This window comes from Maylandia zebra, unplaced genomic scaffold (genome assembly GCF_041146795.1).
Source record: "Maylandia zebra isolate NMK-2024a unplaced genomic scaffold, Mzebra_GT3a scaffold02, whole genome shotgun sequence".
Classification (NCBI taxonomy): domain Eukaryota; kingdom Metazoa; phylum Chordata; class Actinopteri; order Cichliformes; family Cichlidae; genus Maylandia; species Maylandia zebra.
This window is the reverse complement of record NW_027490032.1, coordinates 4,208,183-4,234,987: the sequence shown is the minus strand read 5'-3', so window position 1 is coordinate 4,234,987 and position 26,805 is coordinate 4,208,183. Positions and strand designations below refer to the sequence as shown.

Here is a 26,805-nt window from a genome sequence, read left to right as displayed (position 1 = left end):
CAGATGCCAAAACCCTTCAGCTCTGTAATAATAAAACTGCGGTGGGTTTTTTGGATGTAGCTGCTGCTGGTTGGTTTCAAGGTGAGAAAAAAATCTCTGTCATCAAACAGACACCTTTACTCTACTGAAGCTGTTATAACTACTGCATGATCCTGCTATTTTTAGTCTGCAGCTGCTGACTGATGTTCGCTGTGCACTAAAGACAGGTGGGTGTCAGCCACAACAAAACAGCAACAAATCAGATTTTCCACAGGACATATTTTAGAAACCCAGAGACCCACGTGAGAAACACAACTGACACCGACATTTTATTGATGCTACAGAAATATGGCAAAAATACACACACACATATATACATATAAAAAGTTTATATTGTTGATTTTGCACTAAAAGACAATTTTTTAACTCAGAAGCACGAGTCTTATTAACTAGAAAAAAGACATAAAAATCTCTGTGACGTCTGGATGTCCTCTGGTCTGAGGTGCGGGGGGGGGGGGGGGGGGGGGGGGGGGGGGGGGGGGGCAGTCAGAGACCAGCAGCTGGATGTCAGTGGTTGGACTGGTGGACTACTTCAATGAAGAGTAGATCACGTCTGGCTCTGATTTAAAGTCTGAACACAAACACACACAGTTCAAAAAACAATATTTCTGGCAAATGTTCTTAATACCAGTGTAGTTTAGAACAGTGAAATAGAAATAGTTCCTCTTTTGCATGAAAGAAAACATTTTCCTTTCCAAGCAAGAAGACGATTTGATGTACTGGCTTTAGTCAGGATGTGGTTAGCTTGGCTTTGTCAAAAGCTGGAGATTGAGATCAGCTGTACATCCGGTCGTCTGCTGTCTGATTGTCCATAACTGACACTTCCTGTTCTCACTGCTGAATTGACTGCAGGTGGATCACTTTCTCCACAATAAAACACAGAGAAATTACTGCAGTTATAACAACAACAGTACTTTTACATTACCGCACTACTCATTACAGTTTATGCAGCTGCATGAGATTAATGAAAATCTTTTAAATAACAGCAGGTTTTCAGAGTTTCTTTTTTTTCCTTCACTATTGCAAAACAGGATTTGACGTCAGAGTTGGAAGATGTTTCTAAGAAAAAGTAGGTGGATGGTCTTTTGATCATCCTTTGATTCAGACAGGCACATTTTACAACAAACCAAACCTGCAACACGGAAAGGTCCTCACAACATGAACAGTACCATGTGCGTGACATACTGCAGTGAGAGCTTTCATCAGTGTCAGACAGCAGTTAATGGGAATAACAGGAAGCAGCTGCTGTGGTTTTAAAAACAGAATTTTAAAGAGGTCACAGTTGTTAGCAGGATTGGAAAGAACAATTTTGAAAATCATAAAGAGACAAACTGAACAGAGCACACACACATCTGAGCCCAACCTGATTTATTGCCTAATTGTGTCACAGAAAGATGGTCTGTGGGGTCCATACGAGGAGGACCACTGGCTAAATCTGCAACACCAGGCCAAAGGTGGTTGAAAGAAAATGATGCTAAACTGTATTTGAACCAAACAACACTGAGATATACAGTAACGTTCATCCAGGGACATGAACCAGGTCCTTATGACTCTGCAACGTTAGCTGTGAGAAGTAACTGGATTAAACGCCTGATTGGAACGGAACAACTCCTCTAGCAGGATTTTCACGCTCCCAGCAGCTCCTGAAAAATAACCAAAGCAACAATTTACCTTTGTTTTGCTGCTGGCGATGTGATATTTGGACGTATGTGATTTCAGTGTTGACGTCACTTCCCATGTTTGCCTCGTGTTCAGCTGCAGTGAATTTAAAATGAAAAAAAAAAGAAAGACTAAAACTCTGAAAGAACATTTAATCTAAGCTGTTTAAAAGAAAAAAAAAACTAACAAAAACACTAAAATTAGAAGTCTGAGTCTCACCTTCACGTTTCCTGTGAACACATCGTCTCACCAGCAGAACCAGTAACACCAGTAGAACCACAACACAGACTGATCCAACACATGACAACACAGAGAGAACAGGAGGAGAGAGTGATGGAGGAAGAGTGATGGAGGTGGAACCAGGAGGAGGTGTGGATGTAGGTGGAGGTGTGGTGGTGTGTTCCCCTAAAATAAAGCAAACACAGTCATTAAGTTGTCGTCACATTGTGCATGTTGAAAGCTGCAGAAACACAGACAGGTGAGTGTGTCACCTGTGACAGTGATCCAGCTGGATGGAGACTCTCCATGACCGCTGATGTCACACTTGTAGAGGCCTTCATCAGACCTGGAAACATGCTGGATGGTCATGTGACCTGTAGGCTGCTTCCTGATGAGGGAGCCATCTTTATAGAAAGCAGCTGGGAGGTTGGAGGGAGTGGTCTTTGTTTTACAGAGCAGAGTGACGTCATCTCCCTCCATCACAGGGAGGACAGGACTCTGCAGGATCACTGATCCACCTCAACACAGAGACAAACTACAGCATTTCATCCATTTACACACAGCTTCATCAACACTAACTCCACACACTCAGCTTACCAGTGACTGTCAGGTTAACCATGTTACTGATGGGACCCTCTCTGGACTCACACCAGTAAACTCCACTGTCTGACGGGATGATGTAGCTAATGTTACAAGAAGAATTAACAAGTTTTCCCCACCCATCTCCACACTGAGTTGTGTTTCCTATATTTGTGTTTCTCCTCAGAGTCCATCCAGCAGAGCTGTCGTCCTCCTCACAGCTCAGAGACACAAAGTCTCCTTTAAAGATTTGAGAGCTGCTGGGACTCACAGTCAGACGAGCTGTGAGGGTTAAAATGAAAAACTGATGATCTGTTAAGAGTTTTTTTTTCTTTCAAAAAGCAAAAAGAGAGTTTCTGCAAACATGAACCCAATCAGGTCATATCAGTGAGCATTTCTCAGGTTTAAACTGTGACAGAAGAAGGTTACTGACCTTGGTTTGTTGTGCAGCTCAGCAGTGAGATCAGAACTAAAGAGAAATGACACTCAGGTTGATTTGAGGTGAACATAAAGAACAACTCCACTGCACCACCTTTATCTTAAAACGCAGCTCTTTATGTGAACTGACTACACTGTTGGTATTCACCAAATATTTATTATTAAAGTGATATATTTGTGTCCACTGTGCAGCTGTGTTGATATAATGAGTGAATGATTTGATCTTTTCACTGCCTGCTGTGTTTCCTCGACTCCTGAGCAAAGATAAAGAGTCAGTCAGACCTGCAGTTGGTCCTCGTGGTGTTTTGAACTTGAATTCAGCCTGATTTGTTTTTCGTGTCTTCTCCTCCATCATCAGTTATCAGGAGAGCAGACAGTCAAAGTACAAGAATTCAAACAAACACAGAGATTCTACTTACAGAGCAGACACAGCACAGATGTTTCCTTCATCATCCTTCTCACTCATTTGAGCTTTTTTTTCATTTCTGTCACTGACACCAAGTAAAGCCCGCCCTCTTCCTCTGAGCACCAGCTTTTCTATTGGTTCAAACACAGAGGTGGGGGACTCACTTATTTTCCTCTTCATTTAAAAATGCCAGTGTTAAACTATTCAAACCCCCTGTAGTGTTCTTTATATAACATAAACCTTACAAAAATTTCTTAAAGCTGCTACAAAACAAGTAGTAAAACATGAATGCATACGAAATAAAATGTAAGGATTTATTTATTTTTTTAACAGAATCTGGGTTTAACCAACACACTGATGACCAAGGTTATTATCGTTAACGAAAACTAACGAAATAACGAAAACTAGAAGTGAAAAAACATTTTCGTTAACGGAAATAAAAATAAAAACAAAAAAAGGAAAACTAACTAAAACTGTAATGAGTGTTCACAAAACTAACTAAAATTAACTGAATTTATAGCAAAAATGTGTTTAGTTTTCATCTATGTGTGCGTGTCATACAATAGTCAAGGGTGAAAATGAAGTTTAGTTTCCAGATTTTTTCTTGCTGTCTCATTATGCCAGCAGGTGGCAGTACGTTAGTCGAGTCGTCTGTGTTGCTGCTCCGTCCACGCGCAGAATCATGTCAGGAAAAGTCAGAGAAAGCGCCAGAGTTCAATTTGGGATTACTTTGAATATGACTGTGTTTTGGATAAAGCAAGTGTCTTGTAGTGGAAAGAGACGAATTATGAGGGACATTTCTAAAGGGAAAAAAATCCCACAAACCTTAAAGTGCACTTGAAAAGTTCACACAAGAAGGCTAACCTAGCTTACCTTGAGAAGGGAGCACACTCAACCCTCATCCCCAGAAACAGACGCTAACCCCAGGCAAGGCAGCGTGATGCATCCCGAGAAAACAGGACGGGGATATCTACACAACTGTGTGAGTCAATTGTCTTCAAAAAGTTTATCAATTCACTTGAACCAAAATTACGAACACCCGGTGCTGCAAGAGTTAATAGTCTCATTGGGGCCAAGATATACATTTTATAGTTGCCTGGTATCAATGGTTGTTCATCTGCCTTTATTTATTTATTTATTTAAAGAACCCATAGGTGGAAATGTGAGTTGTCTGTCTCTGCATGTTATCCCTGCGACAGACAGGGTGCAGGGTATGGTAGCTGGAATAGCAACATACCCAAGGATGAGCAGAAGAGCATGACTGATATGATGAAACTGGGATTTTGTTACACTTAATTATTGCAAACAAAACTAAAACTATAACTGACACTAAGGATTTTCAAAAAAATAAAAACTAAACTAGCGAAAAATTGGTAAAAACTAATTAAAACTGATATAAAATTGAAAATCTGAAGTCGAAACTAAATAAAAATAAAAACTAATGAAAATTGCAAAACTATTAAAATCCTGCTGGTGACTGACTGGAACACTATGATTCACATTTTACATTAACGCCATCCTCACACATGTTTATATATGACCACTAGAGGGAGATGTTGGACTTTAAACACTAACATGGATACAAGCAGATCCCCAATGAGCTTTCATAGTTTGTTAAAGAACAAATCAGCATGTGCAGTTCTAATGAAATGTTTACATGTATATTTACTGTAGATAAAGATTACCTTAATCCTGTGTTTAGGCTGGAGATGAATGAGACTGTGGAAAGTGTTAAACGGGGTGTGCTTCTTGATCAGCCTGTAAACACTAAAGAAGAGCTCATTTATTTCCAGAGTACAGTGAACATATTCAATAAATACATCGGCTCTGATGTTCAATCTTCCCTCTATCCTGGACCTGTACACGTCCAGGGTTAGGAAACATCTCTGCTCACAACTGTTCAAACTGCTGCCTTCAGGATGGTGACACGGAGCACTGTTTACTAAAACCATCCACCACAGAGACACTTTCTTCCCACAGGCTGTCACTCTGGTTAACAGTGTGAAATAACCCACTGTTATAACATTAAATTCATATGCACACTGCATTACTCAATTTTGTATAATTTAAGACTTTATTTTACTTCACTTTGCATATTACAAACATTTGTGGGAATGTTTTGAGGAAAACACAAACCGAGTACATGGTAGCTATGAAAAATGTAATTGAGTTTGAACATGTTCGCACGTTCACACCCGTCAGAGTGAATCATGTCTCCTTTTCTAGGAAAGGTTTTTTGGCTTCAATCTGATTCCAGCCCCAACAGTCTTTGGCTCCTGCTCGAAAATGACATGCACAAAATAAATGGAGTATTACTCTGCAATTAAAAACTCTGCATAAACAGTCTTGGTATCAAAATAAAGCTAACACTTGTGAGACTTCATGAGAGGTATAAATATTACAGCAGACATTTCTGTGTTAAAGTAACTGAGCGTGGAACAAGGGAAAAATACATTTTTTTCCTTGTCTAAATTTTTTGTTTTTGTATTTTATAGCATTATACCTATTTGAAAACATGCTGCGGTGGACAATAATCTTCAGAAAATCATCAGTCAACATGTGGACATTATCTGTGCAAAGACTAATGCTGCTGAAGTGGAACAAAGCTGAGTTACAGAGGTTTTAGTCAAGACTGCCCGGCCTCCTGCAATTTAGCAGAATCTGTGGGAGTTGAAATGTCTTAAGTATTAAACAGCAGAAATTATTTAATTTATTTTCATGATTAAACTTTTACTCATTTGGGCCAATAGAATCACAGTAACATCACTGCATTAAGGTTAATCCTGCCAATCACAAATTGCAAGGCAGAAACATACATAGAGCAGATGCATGACGCTGGTCATCGTCCAATGAAATCTCTTGTGAAAACAGATGATTTAAGAATTAAAAATAATTTTTAAAAAAAGACACTATTAGCACAGTAAGACTTTATTAACAGTGACACAAACAAACTCGTAATTATCACCAATACTTAAGTCAATTAAAAAAAGACCAAAGTGCCTCCTTCATGGAAGGAAAATAACTATTTACGCTTCACCACTCACTCTAATATTTGCTCTCTTTGGTTTCAAAAATCGCTGCAGTAAAACTTTGTATATCTCACTCAGTAGTATTTAATTAACGGATGCTAAACACTATCAGGCAGATTCATTATTGCTATCAGCCACAGTAACCTCCCCCACGTTCAGACAGTCACATACAGTGTTGATGTTGTCTGCTGCTAGTGTCTGTGATTATTCTGTAACAGTTTGTCTTTGGGAGCCAAAACACTCAAACTCTACTGGCTGTTACAAGGAAACTATTTGTAAGTCACATTTGAGTTTCCTTTTCTTTTCAAGAGCAGAAGAAACGTCTGCAATTTAAGTCCTGTCAGCATAGTTAGACTAATGTAAAGTTGTATGAAATTCAGGAAGTGTTTGATGCCTCCTTGTTGGATGCTCAGTATCATTAGCGTCAGCCTGTACCCAGATCATCTGTTTGCCCCTCGATGTTCAATGACAACAGTGAGAAGACAGAGCAGATCGACTCTGAGATCAGCCAAGTTGGATCCCGGCCTGATCCGGTTTAAATCTGTGATCCTTTCAGTTTTAGATCCGTGCAGCTCTGCGAGTGAACTCGGACATGGTTTGTTGAACTTTTACAGAGTAACAACATCCTCAGGCGCTCTAGTTCTGAGTCGACCCACTGAGACATGTTAAGGTGACTTTCATTGAACAATCTGTTTAGACTCCGAACCTTTGAAATATTGTTTGACATCATTGAATGAGTGAATCTTATTCTGTAATCTGTCATTTCAGCCTCATCCTCACACAAGTATTTACATCCGAGGAAACAGACCCAGACTGTGTGTGAGAGAAAGGTGTGAGGCGTCAGCTGGAACTACCAAACTCTGCAGTTACATGAAACTGATTTCATTCTGTGTTTTCATAAGGCTGTAATAACACTGCTGAGTTAGTCATGTGACAGTTGGTAGAAGAGCTTTGAGACTGAGAGGTGGTGTCAGTACTGTATCATGGGAAAAAACTTGTGTTTGGTTTATTTGTTTTTTGTGCTAATCCTCTTTCTCAGTTTGTTGTTGGTGCTAGGCATGTTCTTAAATTCTTAGTAATGCCAAGATCACTGAGATCTTACAATTTTTTGGTTATTTGGGCCTCAGTTATAGTTAAATGCTAGCAGAGTACATGGTGGGGGATGGATGGATGGGGAAGTTAATGTGACTGATAGTGTCTTTGTTTTCTACGTGTGGTGCTAACTAATCCAGAAAAATCAAATCAAATTCTCAACATGCTTGATGTCTGGAGGAGTTCAGCATCATCAGCTTCTATGTAGTGTAGATCCTCTCTGTTTCTACACTAATATCAGCAGTAGGAGAATCACTCACACCAGGAGGCTTCTGTGAGCTGTGAGTCTGTCGTTGTTTTTGTCTTCTGTGGATGAAAGGAACAACTCCAAGAAGAAGCAGTGATGAAGTGAAGAGTAAAAGGGCAACGATCAGTCCAATATGTCTAAACCTCTCTTCTCCTCCTGGTGGTCCTGCAGGTGAGAAACAGGTGTGAGTGTCAGCTGTCAGGTGGGTGATCACAGACACACTGAACTCTAGTGACTCACCTGAAAGATCACAGACACTCAGGTTGATGATGCAGATAGGCTCAGTCTCCAAAATGGCTCTCTTCCTGCGGTTTGTCCCTCTCATGAAAACACGACACTCGTACGTTCCCATGTCGTTAATCGTCACATCCTTCAGGATCAGAGACACGTCTCCATCCTTCATCTGTCTGTCCTGCAGAGCCACCCGCTGCTTAAAAGATGGATGCTGGTTGTCTGTGTCAAACTGCTCATCCCGGTAAAACAGGACATGCTCATTCTTGAGGTCAGGTCTGCTCCACTCCACCACTATGACGGATTTGTTTTGAGTTCGACACGACAGAATGGCACTTTGTCCAGATACAGCTGGGATGTTTATCACAACTGAAAGAGAGGAAACAACAGCAGCTGGTTAGTGTGAGGAGCTAGAGTGAGACCACTGAGCTCTGCTGAACACACACACGTTTATTTTACATCATTGGGAACGAGTTCGTGATCAGAGGTGAAATATACGTGTGTGTCTAACTATGCAAATATTAACAACATTTCTTACATTTTAGAAAATACTACACCCACTAATAAAAGCATTTCTTAACATTAGTGAAAAAATAGGTTGTAGTTTTCTTTTTCTTTTTTTAATGGTTTGTTTATTGAACGCTGACAATTTATTTATATTTTGTGAATTAAATATTAATTGACATTTATGGGTTTTAATTTGTATCACATTTGCTACATCTGACATTTATTTTGGCTTAAAATTGGGTTTTGAAATTTATTTGTGTTTTTATGGGACAAACTCTTGAGGAATTAATCATGTAAAAGTCTCAAAACCCCACAAAAAATCATTCAACTTACCTCCAATAAACATATACCTCCTTATGAATGACAGCTGATATTATTTGTTATTATTATAATTGCAATATTACTTTGCAGCGTGTTGCACAGGTCCAGAAAGCGTACATCCATATTTCAGAAATGCCACAAATACAAAATAATATATAAATCCGCAACACGTCCCCGTCACATAGAAACATGAAATAATTGAACTAAATACTCAGGTCTCGATGCTCATGGCAGTCAGAATAAGTCATTAAAAAGAAAGCTACTCCTGAAACTTCAACACATCTCAGACACACTTGGACACACACAGTGACAAGTCCTAACAGACTGCCGCCAGCATCATGTCTTCACACACAGAGACAATAATTATTAATATGGCAAAAAGACAGATCAATTTAAAAAGCAAAAGGAAACACAGCTAAATCTCACCTGCAGAGTCGACCACAATGAGGATGACAAACAGCAAAGTCGAGCAGAGCGACGCAGTTACAGCAGACATTTCTGATGTCTTTCAATAACATAACCCAAGTTCAAAAAAACCTGACAGCATTACTCTTCACTGACTGAAATGCAACCATCCAAAGGAGTCATGTCACAACTGTGCAACGTTAATAACAGTTAATAACAGAGCAGACTTGATCACACCTGAGTTTTTAACGGTTTCAGTTCCTGAATAATTTTCACATGTGACTTATCTCCATGTTTAACTGCAGCCTCCAAAAAACAAGCTGTGTTGGAGCCACAGAGAGCAAATCTTTTGTTTGTTATGGAGCACCAGGGAGGAGTCTCTGTGTGCATCTGATTACAGGGAAAGAATGAACCAGTGGAAACGCCCGCATAAACGCGTACAGACAAGCTACATACCACAGCAGTGAGGCTGTGAATGCAAATGACTGAGATGGGGTTTTTTTTATATTGCATTTGATGAAGCCTGACAGCTTCTTCATATGAATTCATTTATCATGATGTGCTTCACAGAGTCGCTGTTACATGTCGCTTGTTGTAGTTCATCTCAAGTTGCATTTACCTCATTTTTAGACTTGCTGAGGCCTGATGACTTTTGGTTTTTTTGGCATGTAAAACATGGGAATTAAAACAGGCTGTGGTTTCTTTTGCTTGTGCCTGCATAATAAAACATTCACATCTACAAATAAAACCCTTTCCACTAGGACAAAAGATGGCAGTAGGTGAGTCTGATCTGATAACACCTTTGACTTTTCACCATATTGTGAAGGAGGCAATTAATACAATACAAAATATTACACAGAGTGCACTATACTGGTCATAGGATGGGCTATACGCCTTCCAACAACTGCTCACACTGCACAGCAAATACACCGAACAATTACATCCACGCTCTTTGGTTCTGTCCACCAGTTCAGAAGTTTTGGCGTGAGATATGTGAAGACTTATCAAAGTGTCTGAAATGTGACATTCCAGCCTCCCCTTTAGTATGCTTGCTGGGCAACTTGGATGAGGTCTAAATAAACACAGCCTACGTTGTTTTTACGGCCCTATGCATTGCCAAGAAAATGGTCCTCATTAACTGGAAAGGTAAAAATAATCTTAATTCTAACCAATATAGAAACCATCTAATAGATCACATTAGTCTTGATACAGCCTCTGCCATCACATTTGATCAATCCCTTTGGGCTCCTTTGATCGGCTTCATCACCTAGTGGGGGTGGGGGGTCATGGTTTGGTCCTGCCTTCGCTATTGTGGTTGATATGGGGGCAGGGATGGCCTCAGGGCGTCTGGGGAGTCCCTAGGGACGTTTTCCCTGGAGGGCTCAGCCCGGGGGATGTGGCCATGACCTGGTTAGGGGCTCTAGTGGCTCTTAGATGGTGTTTTCCTTGTGGCTGCGTACAACGGAGATGGGGGAGGGTCTGTGCTGGCGGACGTTGGTTACTGGTTTGGTAGCCTGGCTGCCCCTGGGTGGGTCCAGGACGGGCGTGGAGGCTTGGGAGTCTGGGGATGCTCCGCCCCCGGTCTGGGGTGCTGGCTGGGCCTTGGGGGCTTGGGTCCTGGGTGTTGTGTCGCGGGAGCTGTGGGCGGGTGGGTTGTCTTGTGTAGTTTGGGAGATGATTGGATGATGGGGTGGGTGCAGTTTTCTCTGGGGTGGAGTCGGGTGGGCTGCCCCGGACTCTGTGGGGCTGAGCGGTGCTGCTGCTGCGGGCCCCGGTCCGGATGGGCCTGGGCCCCCTTTCCCTGGTGGGTTCCAGAATGTGGGGGTGCCTACTGGGGTCAGTGGGGGAGCTGGCCCCTCCCTTTATTCCCTCCCCATCCTCAGCTGCCTCCCTATTCCCGCTCTACCACACCCACCCACACACGCAGGGCTTGGGGTGCAGGTACTTCACCAGGGTGCAGGGGAGGCACTCCCCCTCTGTCCCCTTCTGGCCGCCTGTGCCTCAATTTTATTCTGCAAGCTAGACATCCACATTACTCACACTCTCACATAACACACACATATAGGGCCTTGGGGGTGGTCACGTTTTACAGCATCCAGAGGATGGTCGGTGTACTCCAACCCACCTCTGGCGCTGGTGCCCTACCCTCAATTTTAAAGGCACATAGACACTAAGGGTTTTCGGGAGGAGCCGTGCTGCTCTCCTGAGTTTTAAATGCACTTTAGAACAGCACACAGCAACATATGAGCGGGCGGAGGGAGGTTTGGGGTCTTCACTCACCCCGGTTCTGTTAGCCGTCAGGGCTGGGGGGCTGGGAGGAGGTGCTGGCCATCAGACTGCGGTCTGGGGTGCGGGGCCTCCCTGCTACTGCAGATAAGGAGGTGGTCCGCTTGCCTCCACCCCAGAGAGAAGGGTTACATCTCCTGGGTCTAGGTGCGGCTTGCCCCTCTGGGGGCAGGGGTACCTGGACCTGGTATATAGAGTATGTTTGGGGAGTGCGACTGTCTGTGCAGTGTGTATTTGTGTCTGTCTACACGTTGGGTGAGTGCCGAGTATTTGGTTGTGTCTATGGGGGTGGGAATGCACATTTGTGTCCGCGTGCGCCTGTTCGTCTGTGTCTATATGTCAGGTTGGGTCTTAGACTCAACCTCTCTGGGTACATCTCAGGCCCTCTAAAGTACGGAGGCCTATCTCCCCTCACCACACTCCCTGCTGGTCGCTGATGCCCTCAGACGTTGGCGTGTTGGTGGTCCTTGTCGACTGGGGCTGGGCGCTCATGTATGTACTGGCTCACTCCTGGTGGCCGATTGGCGGGGCCTGGCGCCTGTGGCCCGACTGGGCTCCTTCCGGGGGGTGGGGTGCCTTCAGGCCTCTGGGCCTGAAGCTTGGTCCTCTCTGGCACAGCTGGCTGCCGGCAGAGCCCACGGGCACGGCACTGCAACCCCCTCTGGCCTCTGCTCCGTAGCTGCTGGGTGACCTCTCGTTTGGGGCCCTACTCAGCTCTTCCCAGGAGGCTGGCACGGTTCCTCCCCCTTTGGTGGTCCTCCTCGGGTCCTTGTACTCTGGGGCCTCTGGATGTCTGGAGTTTTGATCTCCTCCATACCTGCTTCATGCCCTGGGGGACGGGGCTGTGGCTCCCCACACTCCCTAGCAGATCGTTACATGGAGAAACCTTTGGAATGCAAGCATGCTGATCCACACAGGTATGCACACAGGTGTACACACGGGTGTTCACAGACGCGGACTACACCTTTCTTGGCTGCTGCCTCAAAGCACATTGTGCGCTTTCTATCTTGCGTGCTGCACAATAGCGTTTAATATTTAGTATCTACTGATATCTACTGCTAGCTAATTTTTTGTGATGGTGCTGTTTTTTTTTTTTATTATGTTGTTCTTTGTTGTTTGCTTTCTCTTCTGTTTTTTTCCTCCATACAGGTGACCCAGGTGTTTTGTTTTGTTTTTTCTTTCTTCCCCCCCTTCTCACCGTCTCTTCTCCCCTTTGGTTTTCTTTCTCTCCCTCTCTTTCTTTCATTCTTTCTCCCTGTCCTATCCCCCAGTCATGTCTGTCCCGTTTGTAGCAACTGAAAATAAAATAAATTCATAATTATAATAAAGGTCAATCAAATGGACCAATATGGCAAGGCCATGATGATCCACTTGGTAAAATAAATCCGCTTGGCATCTTTCTTGGCCTCAAGACAACAATTCTGATGGCTATAGATCCAAACGGGACACACAAAAAAAAAAAAAAAAGAGAAAACAAAGAGAAAAAAAAAGAAACCCAACCTTGTGAAGTCCCAGCACTCTTGTGTTGGTGTTTTGAGCTCTGCAGCTACTCATTCAGCAGTTTCATGCTACCTCAACATGCAACGACCATGTAAATTTCCAGATTGTTTCATTTTATTTTATTTCTATTTATATAATGTACATGACCCACCCACTTGCTGCACATAATTTCCTCTTTGTATATATCCATTCCCTGTATATAAAGATCTGTCTTCTCTCTCTTTTTTCTTTGCACAGTCGAGGAGAGTATCACGTCACATTTCACTGCGTGTTATGCCTGTCCACGCACGTGACAAATAACGAATCTTGAATCATGAACGACCTCACTCTGTAACCTAGTCTGAATTTCTGTTGTTCCCACTTTGCAACAACAGAACGTACATTTTATCTTGGAACAATAAACTTAGGCTGGGCTCCAGCCACTAATCCAGGGGTGTTAAAGTTGTTACCAAAAAGTTGAACATAATTCAAAGCATATTCGTTGAAGGGTGTCAGTAGCATTCAGCTGAGGGGACACAGTGACTCTTTAAATGTGCATGGACTCCTAAAGCTCATTCTCCTGTCTGTCTTTGTGGTGTTATTATTATAGAGCACAATAACAGTAACAATAAGTCCACTGGTGGCATCCTTTACACCACTGCATATGATCCATTCACTGAGTTTGGTGAGGCTTGCATGCAGCTGCTCGGGCATGGAAACCCATTCCATGAAGCTCTCTATGCACTGTTCTCCAGCTAATCTGAAGATCACATGAAGCTTGGTTATGTGTAGCAACTGACTCTGCAGAAAGTTTGTGCTGACCACATTCCATGATTTTATATGGCAAACTTCATCATGGCTAAGTTGCTGTCATTCACTTCCACTTTGTAATAACACCACTAACAGCTGACTGTGGAATATTTAGTAGAGAGGAAGTTTTACACTCCTGTCACTATGGAAGTGATTGGAACACTTGGATCCAATGACTTGGATGAATACTTGGGGCTGTGCAGTTCACTTCTAAAACACTGTTATACCTCTGCAGTCCTACAATTTTAATAATGAAACAACAGTGCCATCATGAGGACAGAATCAAACATTGCGCTAGATAATTTTGAAGAAAGAACAGAGATGGGAAACAATAAATATCATGCAAACACTTCCACCACGAGAGCAAAATTACATGTCGTGTTATTCAGAAATAAAAACTATAAATAAACTATAAAATAAAAACTAAAACTATTCATTCTCAAACACACATTTCCTGTTCTCAAGCATCTCAGTGCACTTTGTTTATTCTTTGTTTTCTGCGTTCAGAAAATGTGTATTTTGTAGCCACAGCCAAATAAGTCAAGTTTTCCATCTCACACTTCAAAAGTGTATGAGACAGAACCTGTCCACTGAAAAGGCCAGGAATGAAGAGCCCCTCTGGAGGGCAGGAGTCCAGTGGTGAGTTAACAGGGCTGAAAGACGGGAGACAGAGTCCCTAACCAGCAGTCAGATGCGGTGATCCAGCGCCAAAACACTGGGGCGGCTCAGGTCGTCCTTGGCCTCCTAAGTCCTGTTGAAGCCTGGGGCTGGGCAGAGACGGACCTGCTGGTGGGTTTCAGATCAGTGTTCTGCTGCACAATCCAAGCATGTTTCAGCTTGGTACAAACAGATGATGGGACATTTTCCTTCAGGATTAAAAAAAAACATTGTTCATAAATTTCGAAAATAAAATAATAAAAATGGAACAAACGAAAACACACACTGGTATCTCATTTCTGTCTTTCTTTTTCTTTTTTTACATTTGTCAGAAGGTTAACAAACACTCCAGGTTTGGGTTATCTTTGTTCAATATTGAAATTAGTTTAAAATACATGTGTGACAAAAGTCAAGAAGTCGTCAGAGTCACAAATTCACGAGCTTCAAGTTTAGCAGAAACCAAAACCATTCAGCTCTGTAAAAAAAAAAATTTCTGTGTCAGCTGCTGCTGGTTGGTTTCAAGGTGAGAAAAAAGTCTTCGACATCAAACAGACACCTTTACTGTACTGAAGCTGCTCTAACCAAAGCATGATGATCCTGTTTTTTCTGTTTGCAGCTCTTTGGTTTTCACTGTATTCTGCAGACAGGTGGGTGTCGGTTAGCCACAACAAAACAGCAACAAATCAAAATTTCCACAGGACGTATTTTAGAAACCCAGAGACCCACGTGAGAAATGCAAATGAGAGCGAAAATTTGTTGATGTTGCAGAAATCCAGGAAACACAAAAAAGTTTCGTTTGGTGATTTTTAGCTTTTTCAACCAAGATGAAAATACTTATAAAAATCTCTGTAACATGTGGATGTCCTCTAGTCTGAGGTGCTGGGATGAACCAGTTAGAGACCAGCAGCTGGACGTTAGTGGTTGGACTGGTGGACTACTTCAGTGAACAGTAGACGACGTCTGGCTCTGGTTTAAAGTCTGAACACAAACATACACAGTTCAAACAACAGGAAACATGATTACAAGCTTTGTAGTTTAATCAAGACCTCCAGTCTCCACCTCTCTGCATCACAAACATTCCCAGTTCAGACTGATTAAGTGTGAACTGGGATGCGGTTTGAGGTTGAGCCAGGATGTGGTTAGCTTAGCATGGCAACAGGATGAGCAGCTAGCTTGTTTCTGTCCTAAGTTAAAGATAAAGAGCAGCTGTACCTGGGACTCTTTGTTCTGATGGCTGTCTGGCCATAACTGACGTCTTCAGTTCTCCCTCCTGGGTAGACTACCACTGAATCCGTCTCTGTAGAATGAAACACATCCAAATTACTACACGCACAACAACTGCATTGCTTTTATGTTATTGCACTAAAGCTATTGCAAAACATTCTTCTTTTTTGTAAAGTGGCACAGTAAAGAGATTAAGCGATAACAACTATGGCTGTTTTCTTATCTGAACTCATCTGCTGTGAAACAGTTGTACACATGGAAGGTTTCTTTGACACAGGACGACCACAAAGCTGCCATCCGCCGTAAATGCTGACTGATGTATTTCACCATGGAGCACAAAGCAAACATCACAGCATTAAGGCTGCTATTCAGCCTTAGTTCCAATCAGGTACAGAGATGTCTCATGTTAATTAGAATCTTCAGCAAGATTAATGTTTTTCTTTTTTTTCTCCACAGCACTAAAATGAATGCTAATGTTCATAGATTCTGGTTGCTTGCTTTAGTATCTAGCTAGCCCTCGAAAAGGGGAATGAGCATAAAGGGAGTAACGTTGTTTCAGAAGCAGGTAATTTCAAATGCAACATGTCTATCAACTTAATAAACATCAGCAAACACACAAACTGTTTGTGTGCAGTTTGTCTCACAGTGTGTTGCTAGCTAAAGGTCCGGCTTTGGGACCATTAGCAGCTCACAGGGACTGAAAAGAAAGAGAGCTAACTTCACTCAGAGATGGAGAAAGATGAGAATAGAGGAAAGGAGAGGAAGAAGAGAGCTTAGAGTTAAAAATATGTGTTATGTTTTATTCAAAAACTTCCTTGAAAACAATCTGCAGTTTAGGTTTGTCACATTGTGATGGATTTAGTGTGTGACTGCTGCACAGTGGTTGTGATTTCATGGTCAGAGTTAGCTTACATCAAATGTAGCAGAGACCAATTTGAAACTAAGCTGATGACACTGACATTCATTTACTAAATTTCACCTTCACACTAACTTTATCCAGTCTAGTATAAGGACAGTGTGTACACAGTGTACTGTAAGTGTATTGGACGGAAATCAGTCAAGATAGCGTTTGAAACATCTGCTCACAACTTGTTGAATTCAATTTACAGAGAACAGGAAACCTCAGGGCAGCAGATCATAGCCTACTGATGGGATTTTCCCCACCCTGAACCACCGTGTGAGGTTCAGTGTACAGATATTTTCTACTTAGATAAAAAATATCTGTACTTTTGCCACCTCTGGTATTGAAACAGAGACAGAACAGATTTTTTTCAGATAAACAATGAACAGCTCTGTGTTGAAACACCTGCAGCTGAAGTGTTTTCTTTCTATCAGAAACAGGATGCTGGACGACTGCAGAGCTGTTAGCTTCAGTTAACCACTGTTAAAAACATGATTGAGAAAATGTTCTCGTACCCATTTCATACCAAACTATACTCATAATGCACAAAAAGGTCACACATTTGCAGGTCCATTAAATTCTTCACTCATATTTTCTGTAAATATCCCCAAACTGTAAAGCTACACAGAAACACTCTTAGAAGAAAATCCGACAACTAAGCAGAAATTTTGAAAACATCCTCCTCGACATAATATTACCTCTCTGTTGTCTGATTGGCTGCTGCTGCTGATTTGATATCTTGATGGTGTCGTACATGACATGAGTGATGATTTCATCTTCTAAAACATCTTTATGATATTCTGAAATTTTCAAAAATGAAAAAAAAAATCTAAATTAAATATTTAAACAGAGATTAAACTTAAATTGTTACTGTGGTCATAATAAATGTGAACTTTATTCTACTAAACAAACTCAGACGTGAAAAATGAGGAAGTCTGAGTCTCACCTTCAGGTTTCCTGTGAACACATCGTCTCACCAACAGAACCAGTAACACCAGTACCACAACACAGACTAATCCAACACATGATAACGCAGAGAGAACAGGAGGAGAGGTGGATGTAGGTGGAGGTGTGGATGTAGGTGGAGGTGTGGTGGTGTGTTCGTCTAAAACAAAGCAAACACAGTCATTAAGTTGTCGTCACATTGTGAATGTTGAAAGCTGCAGAAACACAGACAGGTGAGTGTGTCACCTGTGACAGTGATCCAGCTGGATGGAGACTCTCCATGACCGCTGATGTCACACTTGTAGAGGCCTTCATCAGACCTGGAAACATGCTGGATGGTCATGTGACCTGTAGGCTGCTTCCTGATGAGGGAGCCATCTTTATAGAAAGCAGCTGGGAGGTTGGAGGGAGTGGTCTTTGTTTTACAGAGCAGAGTGACGTCATCTCCCTCCATCACAGGGAGGACAGGACTCTGCAGGATCACTGATCCACCTCAACACAGAGACAAACTACAGCATTTCATCCATTTACACACAGCTTCATCAACACTAACTCCACACACTCAGCTTACCAGTGACTGTCAGGTTAACCATGTTACTGATGGGACCCTCTCTGGACTCACACCAGTAAACTCCACTGTCTACTAAGACGATGTGGTTGAAGGTACAGGAAGAACCAGCTGATGTTCCCCACCCATCTCCACACTGAGTCCTGGTGTGTGTGCTTGTGTTTCTCCTCAGAGTCCATCCAGCAGAGCTGTCGTCCTCCTCACAGCTCAGAGACACAAAGTCTCCTTTAAAGATCTGAGAGCTGCTGGGACTCACAGTCAGACGAGCTGTGAGGGTTAAAACGAAAAACTGATGATCTGTTAGACTTTACATTGTGAAACATGAACCCAATCAGGTCATATCAGTGAGCATTTCTCAGGTTTAAACTGTGACAGAAGAAGGTTACTGACCTTGGTTTGTTGTGCAGCTCAGCAGTGAGATCAGAACTAAAGAGAAATGACACTCAGGTTGATTTGAGGTGAACATAAAGAACAACTCCACACAAACAGCTGACAAACACACAAACTCATCTCTCTGATTAATCTGCTAATTTTCAGTTTGATGCCAGCAACATATTTCAATAAAGTTTGGACAACAAGCGACTGAAAAAGTAAATCCCACAAGGTCATGTGTCAACTGTGCAGCTGTGTTGATATAATGAGTGAATGATTTGATCTTTTCACTGCCTGCTGTGTTTCCTCGACTCCTGAGCAAAGATAAAGAGTCAGTTCAGACCTGCAGTTGGTCCTCGTGGTGTTTTGAACTTGAATTCAGCCTGATTTGTTTTTCATGTCTTCTCCTCCATCATCAGTTATCAGGAGAGCAGACAGTCAAAGTACAAGAATTCAAACAAACACAGAGATTCTACTTACAGAGCAGACACAGCACAGATGTTTCCTTCATCGTCCTTCTCACTCATTTGAGCTTTTTTTCATTTCTGTCACTGACACCAAGTAAAGCCCGCCCTCTTCCTCTGAGCACCAGCTTTCTATTGGTTGAAATACAGGCATGGTGGAGGACTGACTATTCTTCATGGAAGGACACAATTTATCCAATTATCCAAAACAAATTTAACTATTAACAAACAGCCTTTTTTTCCAATTTTTTTATCATTTTTGTTTTTGTTCTTTTTAAAAAATCTTAAGCCAAAAACTTGTTCCTGAAAGCTTTAAATTGAAAGCTAAGATACAAATCAAACCAGGGAGTGCAGTAATGTGTTACACGTTACATGAAGGCTGCTGTCTGACTGCTCATCATAGTATCATTCGTATGCTGAGACATCAGTGCCAAAGAAACAATGTTCCTGCCTGATCTTAAAATATAGTTTTCAGTGACTAAACCTAAATAAGTGGGTTCAGATCAGATCTTTGCCCACAAGGAAAAATGGAAAGATTACACGATGCATGTGATTGATGAACTGCAGTGGCTCTGTTCTTTCACTGCAATCACGTGTAAAAGAACAGAGTCACCCCCTGCTGGTCATTAGAAAGAATGCAGGTTTAACATTAACAGGTTTAGCTTCTCCTTCCAAACCTGTGTTAAACACACAGGCCTATGTGTAATTCAGGTTAACAAAATGCAGAAATAGTAAAACATAAGTACTGAACATATAAGTCTACTATAATAAATAGCAACAGAAGAGAAAAAAGAAAAAAAGGCCTCAAAGAGTTCAGGGTGGTATCAACGATACTGATTCGATACTCTGTACAAAAATGTATTTTATTCATTGTATCTTTTATTTTGTCTCAAATTATAGCATCATAATGATTACAGGACATCAGATTACTTGTTCTTATCACTTAATAATGCAGTCCTCTCCTCTTTAGAGGAAAAATATGTCCACTCCATTTATGCTCAACCATTGTTGTGAGTGTGCACGCCAATGGGCTGCGACACATTTATACAGCCGTATTTCACACATGATTATGAAAGGTGTACGAGGAAGTAGTTCCCTCCAGGGGCGGATCTAGAGAAATTGTCTTAGGGTGGCATGAGGGTGGCAAAGAAATCAAATGGGGTGGCAAAATAAAAGCCTTTTTTTCAAACACATATGCAGGTGGTTACATGTGGTTATAATGATTCAAATGCAGTAATTATACATGTTTTTCATATAAATATAGTCTATAACGTAATTATTGTCTGTAGCCCACATAATTACACACTTTAGTTACATAAAACATGTGAGTTTTGATTCTATGTACTCTATAGCCTGTATAATAAATATGTAGCCCAATAAGTATAAAATCCAGAAAGCTACACAACATGGGGTGTATCATTTACAAACACAAGTCTAACTTAAGTTTCACTGTTTTTTGTTAGAAAACAGTCACATTGTTACAGCTTAAATTACACAAAATGTCAGAAATCTGCACTGTCATGAACAAAAATTTAAACCAAAATTTTCATGATTTGTTGGATTAACCCTCTGAGGTCTGAAATACAGCTGACCATTTCTGACTCCTTTTGAGTTTACGTTTGTATTTCACCCTCAAATTGTTTCTTTTTATTTTTTCCCTTGCCTTGTTTGGTTTCATTCTTTTCAGCTCAACTGAATTTAGTTTTTTTTTTTCACTGACATACTGCATTAGTGTTACTGATCTGAAATCACACAAAGAACTTAAAATCCTAGTAGTATTTTTTTACTGTAAAAAACCACACAGACATGTTGAGTAAATTTTTATAACTTGAATTGCAAATATAAATTGTACATTTTGTAAACATATACAACTATTTATCTAAAATGCAGCCAATACACCTGCCATTTTTTTTCATTTTCTACAACCACTTAAAAATATTACTAAAACTAAAATGAGAGAACAATCAGGTGTCACAATAAGATGCCCCACAAGTGATGTGTGCCAGTAAAAAAAGTTTGTCCACCAAAAGACAGAACAGCACAGGGATAAGATTAGATTAGATTAGATTAGATAGAACTTTATTAATCCCTCGGGTGGGTTCCTCTGGGAAATTCGATTTCCAAAAAAGCACAGCACCGACAGAAGTTACAGAGTTACAGAATATTATATATATATATATATATATATATATATATATACACACACACACACACATATATATAAATACAGAGACAATATAAATAAAATATACGAAGGGGATAAATAGAATAAATAGGAATAAAAATAAAAATACAAGTGAATTGCACATTTCAAGTATTGAGTATTAAACCTGCAGGCCTGACAACAGGAGGTGTATCATAAAACTTTCTACTCAGTGTTTACATTGCAAATGTGCCTTAGTGACATTCATTAGTGCCCTCAGTGACACACAAAACAAAATAACGACTACACAACACACTAAGTATACACTCCACACTAAACGTCACAAATCTCCCACATCTAAAAACTCTCTCCCTCCCTCGCTCTGTCTCGCTGCCGTTACCGTCGCTCCAAAAACTTTCCCTCTTCCTAAACAACCAAATCCCACGTGTTGACTTTTTAAAAAAAAATGGTCGACATGGCGCATTTTTCCACCAATAGGAAAGAGGTGGCTTTTTTTTCTTTCTTTACTGTTTTCGCGCTGTCCTTAGAAAAAACACTATGCAATATATTCAGTTTTAGCCTTTATATTCACTGTTGACTGTAACTACGCTCAAAGTGTTAATGCTATCTTATTTCAATAAACAACACTGTCATATGGAAAACTGGGGTGGCACTTGCCACCCCATGCCACCCTTCTAGATCCGCCCCTGCCAGGTAAAAAACAAACAAAAAATAAATAAAGTGTCTGAGGGGGAAGGTAGAGCTTTCCGAAATGTTTCCACAGAAGAGGTGACTGTGAAGATGAACAAACACTGTATTTCACAGAGTCTCTGACAGACAGCACAGAGACGCACTGACACAGTCTGAACAGGTTTGATGATAATCAGAGAAATTTATCATCAAACCAATGTCTGTCTCCTGGGGCCCGTTCTTCGTACGTCGCTTACTACATCCAAGATCAAATCATCGCGCTAACTTTGAGCTCGCTAATCCGGTTCCCCGAACACACCTGCTGTTGACGATTAGTACAGCTGGATGAAGTAATGTGAGATCACTGGGTGTCGTAAAAGGGGCTACGCATCGAGAGTAGAAACATTGATCGGCAACCCTCTGATTGGTCGGCGCAAATGTCGAAGGAGCGCGCTCGGTATTTTTCGGCAGCAGAGCAAGAACTCCTGAGTGAGGGATTTCAGGAGTTTCAGAGTTTAATTAAAACGCAAGGGAACACTGCAAAGGCTGCAAAAGCAAGGAGAGAGGGCTGGCAGAAAGTTGCTGACAAATTAAACTCGTAAGTAATTTAATAATAACAATAATAATGGATTGGATTGATAGAGCGCTTTTCAAGGCACCCAAAGAGCATGACAATGCCACTATTCAGTCACTCTCACATTCACACACTGGTGGAGGCAGCTACGGTTGTAGCCACAGCTGCCCTGGGGCAGACTGACAGAAGCCAGGCTGCCATATTGCGCCGTAGATTTATCATATCACACTATATTATATTATATTACATTATATCCTCTTTCACATTAGAGCCACGACAGGACCCACTAGAACATGGGAACAAGTAAAAGTGGAATATAAGAATATTCTGCAGAATGGTAATATTTATCACTTATATTGCTTTTCGTCTCTTGGAAAGAGACCCTGGAATACTCTGTTTGTTTGTTCATAACAGCAACCAAGAAAAGGGCAGAGCAAAAAAAGACAGGTGGTGGTCTTGCACCCCCTCGTCAACAAGTTGGTTAAGTGAATAATACCCTCACGGGAAAATCGATATCTCTCTACGAGCACACTGTTGCGCTGAGCTAAAGGATCCTGTCTATCCCGCAATATACGCCGCGATCTAATCCTGTTTACATAAAGTAAACCTGCTCCTGAGCAGGTTTACGCTTACGGATCTGTTGCTATGACAGCAAGTCCCGGATGAGCTTCGGAGAAGCTCATCCGGGACCATGAACTGTAACCATGACAACTGAAACTTTTTACCTAAAAGACTGAAAATGATTTTAGAAAAACACAGCAAACACTTACTGTTGTTGTATGGAGACCTGTTAAATCCTCAAACTCTCTTCTGATCATCAGGATGGAAAAAAAATCCATACAAAGATAAAAAAGTGTGAGGTTGGTATAATCCATCTGCTCTTTCTGTAGGTCAAGAAAAACCTGATAAAGTCCCAGGAAGTTGATTCTGTTCATCTGGACGTAAAGTTTTCATTTGGAGAAAAATATCATCACTCATCCAAGTGACTTCTTCAGGCCACTGACAACTGAAGTCAACTTTTTTGGATTTCCTTACCTGGATGACTGAGCATGTATCAGGACACTATGATGAACCTATCCTTTATGTTTATTTAACATGAGCAGTTAAAAAAAAGTAAACAATAAAAAAATAATAGAATGTAACAAGTTAATCTGTGGGAGAACTCTGTGCCACAACGCTGATCTAACTGACTCATTTCACTTTGACATCCTGTTTTAACAGACACATCCTAGTACTCAGAACAGAACCTAACCACCTACATTTAACCACATATGTAATCTTACTGCAGTTACAGGAAACGAACTTCAACTGGTTTCAAAGAAAAAGGGTGGATCGGTAGAGACAAACTTCCAATCTGTCAGTGATTTATCTTTAAGTTGTGTTGGAGCCACAGAGAGCAAATCTTTGTTCTTCATGAAGAACCAGTGAGACTGTTTGGACTGTCCTATGAAACATCAGTGCAGGAGTCTCTCAGTAGATCTGTTTACAGTGAAGACAAAGAAACACCCACAGAGAAGACATGGAAAAAGCAAGCGTCAGCAAATTGTCTGCAATGCATGCAGCTCCTGCAACACTTCCTGTAAATCACATGACTCATATAAATCATATCACTGCACCTAAAAGGCTGAAAGCTCATTTTAAAGACTTGATGTTGAGGATTTCTGAAACCCTTGAACACTCCGCTGATCATCAGGACTGAACAACAGAGACACTTTAGATCTGTGTGACATTAGTGCCGATAGCACTTATTCCTGATTGCTCTGGCTGTAGGCTCAGATATTTGACAAGAAAATCCCATGTATGCTAGTTATTGTTTTAGAAAGACACAGGTAGATGTGTAGAGACGACCTCACACTCCACTCTGTCTGTGTGTGAATGTAGATTTGATCCCAAAGCTGTTTATTAAACCACTCTTAAAGCTCTGCTGGTCAGGGCTCTTGGCTGAAGAAGAAGAATTATAAATAAATAATGTAAGAAAACGCACACAAAATATTTACTGACTGCAGCTGCTGAATAAAAGGAAAGTGAGATGTATTTCATGAACTGTGATACTAAGAAACTACTTTTGGATTTTTAAAGTGGTTACATTGCTCTTATTTGTAGAGCAGCTGCCATGCTGTAATACCCAGTTTCACTGTTAGATGGCAGCAGACTTTTAATGTCATTCATGGCCAATTTCAAGCTTCACTGAGAGGTTTAACAGGAGCTCTGAGTTCCTTCTGCAGTCCCTCATGGTGACTTTTCATGATCTCTTTTGACACTTCCATTGTGGCATATCTCTTTGCTAAATATTTCTTTCCATCTCGTGAATTTCGTGTCACAGAGCGTCATTCTGCTGCCTAACAGCCTCTCTCTCTGCTTTGGCGACAGCAAAAGATTCTTCCAGAGCTTTGCTGTGTTTGTATTTCTCCTTCAGTCCCCAGATTTCATGTTGTATAGCTGAGTTCTGCTTCCTTATTTCCTCTGTGTCATGTTTGATTTTTTTTTATGTTTTCTGCAAGATGTTTCTAGTTTTGTCAGTGAATGATTCTTGTCTTTGCAAAGAAAATACTTTGTCAACTTGTGTTGGAGAGAGTGGTGCAGTGCAGTGAAAATGCAGTTTAAATGACTGCCATGAAACAGTTGGAGCATGAAGGATGGCAGAGCTGGTGATGTTTGGGATCAAACTCATTTAAGAGAAGAAAAGATACGGGGTACATTTTTGTCATATTTTGGGAAATCTTTAGATGTCACTAATATGGAACATTTTAACATGTTTACATTGAATCTACTCATTATTGTTGTTGTTATATATTATTATTATTATTGTTATTGCTATTTTTAATGTACATTTTTTTAACACAAAAATATATAAAAAGTGTTACTATAAAAGTGTTACTTATAAAAGTGTTAAAAAGTCACTCCCTAAAGCTCATTTCCCTTTTCATTTAAACTGCGTGGTCAGTGCATAGTTTTATATCTCACCTGTTTAGATTTTGTTCAGGCGTAAAGTGAGGGTCATGACTGCTGTGACACTGTGGCGACCCACTCGAGATATTTGTCCTTTAAACTTGTTTGTTAAAATATAAAACTTTGTTATTCTGTCTGCACTCATTAGCAGGTATTGACCTGGTCTTTCTTGATTTTTTTCTTTTTAAATCTCAATTAGACTTTTTACCTGGATGTGCCATAAGATCATTATTCCAGATGTTAACTTTGATGAAAAGTCTCCCCTCCTTTGTGCACAGTGCTGATGGTGGCATATTTTAAGTGCACTATGCATTCACACGAACCAGTTTGTCAAATAATTTAGACACTTCAAATATGCTTGAATATATTGTGTGGTCTGTAATGAACCCAAATAAGTTAAATATGCATGTATGTTTTTCATTACTTACTTTCTGATACTTTAAATACAAATGAAACAGCAAAGTGAGCCTTTTTTTTTAAACTTTTTTTAAAAGTTTTTTTTTACTTTTTTTTTTTTACTTTTATCTTTTAGTGCTGCATCTGGATGAGAACAGAATACGTGCTGGTTGGGCAGAAAGGCTTATTAAAGTGAACTCAAACACAGCACACAACAAAAATAGCACATTAACATAACACAGAGGCTAGAGTAGCCTGGCAGTGAATTACTTAGTTATTTATTTAGAATATATTAGAAAATACAGCAAAAGTTCTAATACAATATACTTAATATAGTGATTACATAGATACTCATACAAAATCACTGTAGGCAGCGCTGTGCACAATAACTCTCCTCAGGACCTTCAGTCTCTCATGAACTGTAAATGTTTAAACACTCTGAGTGGCATTATTTATTATTATTTATGATTCTGTGAGAGCGTGTGGCTGACCCAACAACTACAGTACATTGATAACAGATTTTAGTTATGATAGCAAATGTAATTGTATTTTACCAAAACAATGAATTTTCTGTGGTTTGGTTCATTTGCGTGTGAGAAAGCGTTACAGACATTTCAAATGATTAAAAACGAAAATAAGAAATAGTAAACATGTAACATATTTTAAAAAAATCCAATATAAACAAAAAAATTGAGATCTGCTATGAAATTCGATGAACAACATCTGTTATTAAAATACAATCTGAAAAGTCTAGTTTATGGATGAAAACGTTAAAGTTGATCAGACTCCTCAGGCATATGAAACTTTTACCCTTTTATAATAATGTAAAAACACTGATTCAGTATTGTCCAATCAATCAATCGAACACTAACAAACAGATTATTAGTTATCTGTAATCCAAAAGACATCATCTGCACTCACACAGTCGTCTACAGTGTTTATGCTAACACAGTGTGAACAGGTTTGATGATAATCAGAGAAACGTGATGTAACCAGTGGCACTGGAAGATGTCTGCTATCTGTCGCGTGATTGGCAGAGAATTATTGAAATGTAGTTAGATGTGGAGGTTGGTTCTCTTCGGTTGAGGTTTAAAGAGTTGAAAATCATCAAATGTAAACGCTAATAGAAAGATCATAAGTTTGTATTCATTTAGATTGGGTTGCTGTTTGTGAGT

General features: G+C 40.6%; 1 protein-coding gene and 2 long non-coding RNA genes across 7 annotated transcripts; all 3 read right to left on the bottom strand.

Annotated features, from left to right (window-relative positions):
* Window positions 1-497: 497 nt before the first annotated feature.
* On the bottom strand, window positions 498-9,540 carry LOC101468199 (ICOS ligand). 5 transcript variants are annotated; one of them, XM_076881048.1, is made up of 10 exons: window positions 9,194-9,540; window positions 7,949-8,308; window positions 7,722-7,873; window positions 5,026-5,107; window positions 3,354-3,471; window positions 2,930-2,965; window positions 2,515-2,778; window positions 2,190-2,435; window positions 1,918-2,103; window positions 498-1,794 (listed from the first exon to the last, which is right to left on the bottom strand). In XM_076881048.1, the coding sequence occupies exons 5-10, from the start codon at window positions 3,385-3,387 to the stop codon at window positions 1,622-1,624; spliced, it is 939 nt and encodes a 312-aa protein (XP_076737163.1). In that variant the 5' UTR covers window positions 3,388-3,471; window positions 5,026-5,107; window positions 7,722-7,873; window positions 7,949-8,308; window positions 9,194-9,540; the 3' UTR covers window positions 498-1,621. The 5 variants fall into 5 exon arrangements, with proteins under 5 accessions (XP_076737163.1, XP_076737162.1, XP_076737164.1 ...); XM_076881047.1 differs by lacking the exon at window positions 5,026-5,107; XM_076881049.1 differs by lacking the exons at window positions 3,354-3,471; window positions 5,026-5,107; window positions 7,722-7,873; window positions 7,949-8,308; window positions 9,194-9,540 and having other exon boundaries at window positions 498-610; window positions 1,711-1,794; window positions 2,930-3,201.
* An 8,031-nt stretch (window positions 9,541-17,571) lies between these two features.
* On the bottom strand, window positions 17,572-18,116 carry LOC143415640 (uncharacterized). The gene is made up of 3 exons (XR_013096051.1): window positions 18,046-18,116; window positions 17,721-17,966; window positions 17,572-17,634 (listed from the first exon to the last, which is right to left on the bottom strand). It is a non-coding gene; the product is annotated as an uncharacterized LOC143415640 (long non-coding RNA).
* Window positions 18,117-18,204: 88 nt separating this feature from the next.
* On the bottom strand, window positions 18,205-18,998 carry LOC143415648 (uncharacterized). The gene is made up of 3 exons (XR_013096057.1): window positions 18,895-18,998; window positions 18,433-18,468; window positions 18,205-18,309 (listed from the first exon to the last, which is right to left on the bottom strand). It is a non-coding gene; the product is annotated as an uncharacterized LOC143415648 (long non-coding RNA).
* Between the last annotated feature and the right edge of the window lie 7,807 nt (window positions 18,999-26,805).

What these genes read in the sequence shown, in the direction of transcription:
- LOC101468199 (XM_076881046.1), bottom strand. Translation starts at nt 3,005, where the DNA reads ATGTTCACCTCAAATCAACCTGAGTGTCATTTCTCTTTAGTTCTGATC. An exon ending in GAGCTGCACAACAAACCAAG is followed by an intron (nt 2,779 to 2,929) that starts GTCAGTAACCTT and finishes TAACCCTCACAG; the next exon opens with CTCGTCTGACTGTGAGTCCC. An exon ending in GGTTAACCTGACAGTCACTG is followed by an intron (nt 2,436 to 2,514) that starts GTAAGCTGAGTG and finishes CTCTGTGTTGAG; the next exon opens with GTGGATCAGTGATCCTGCAG.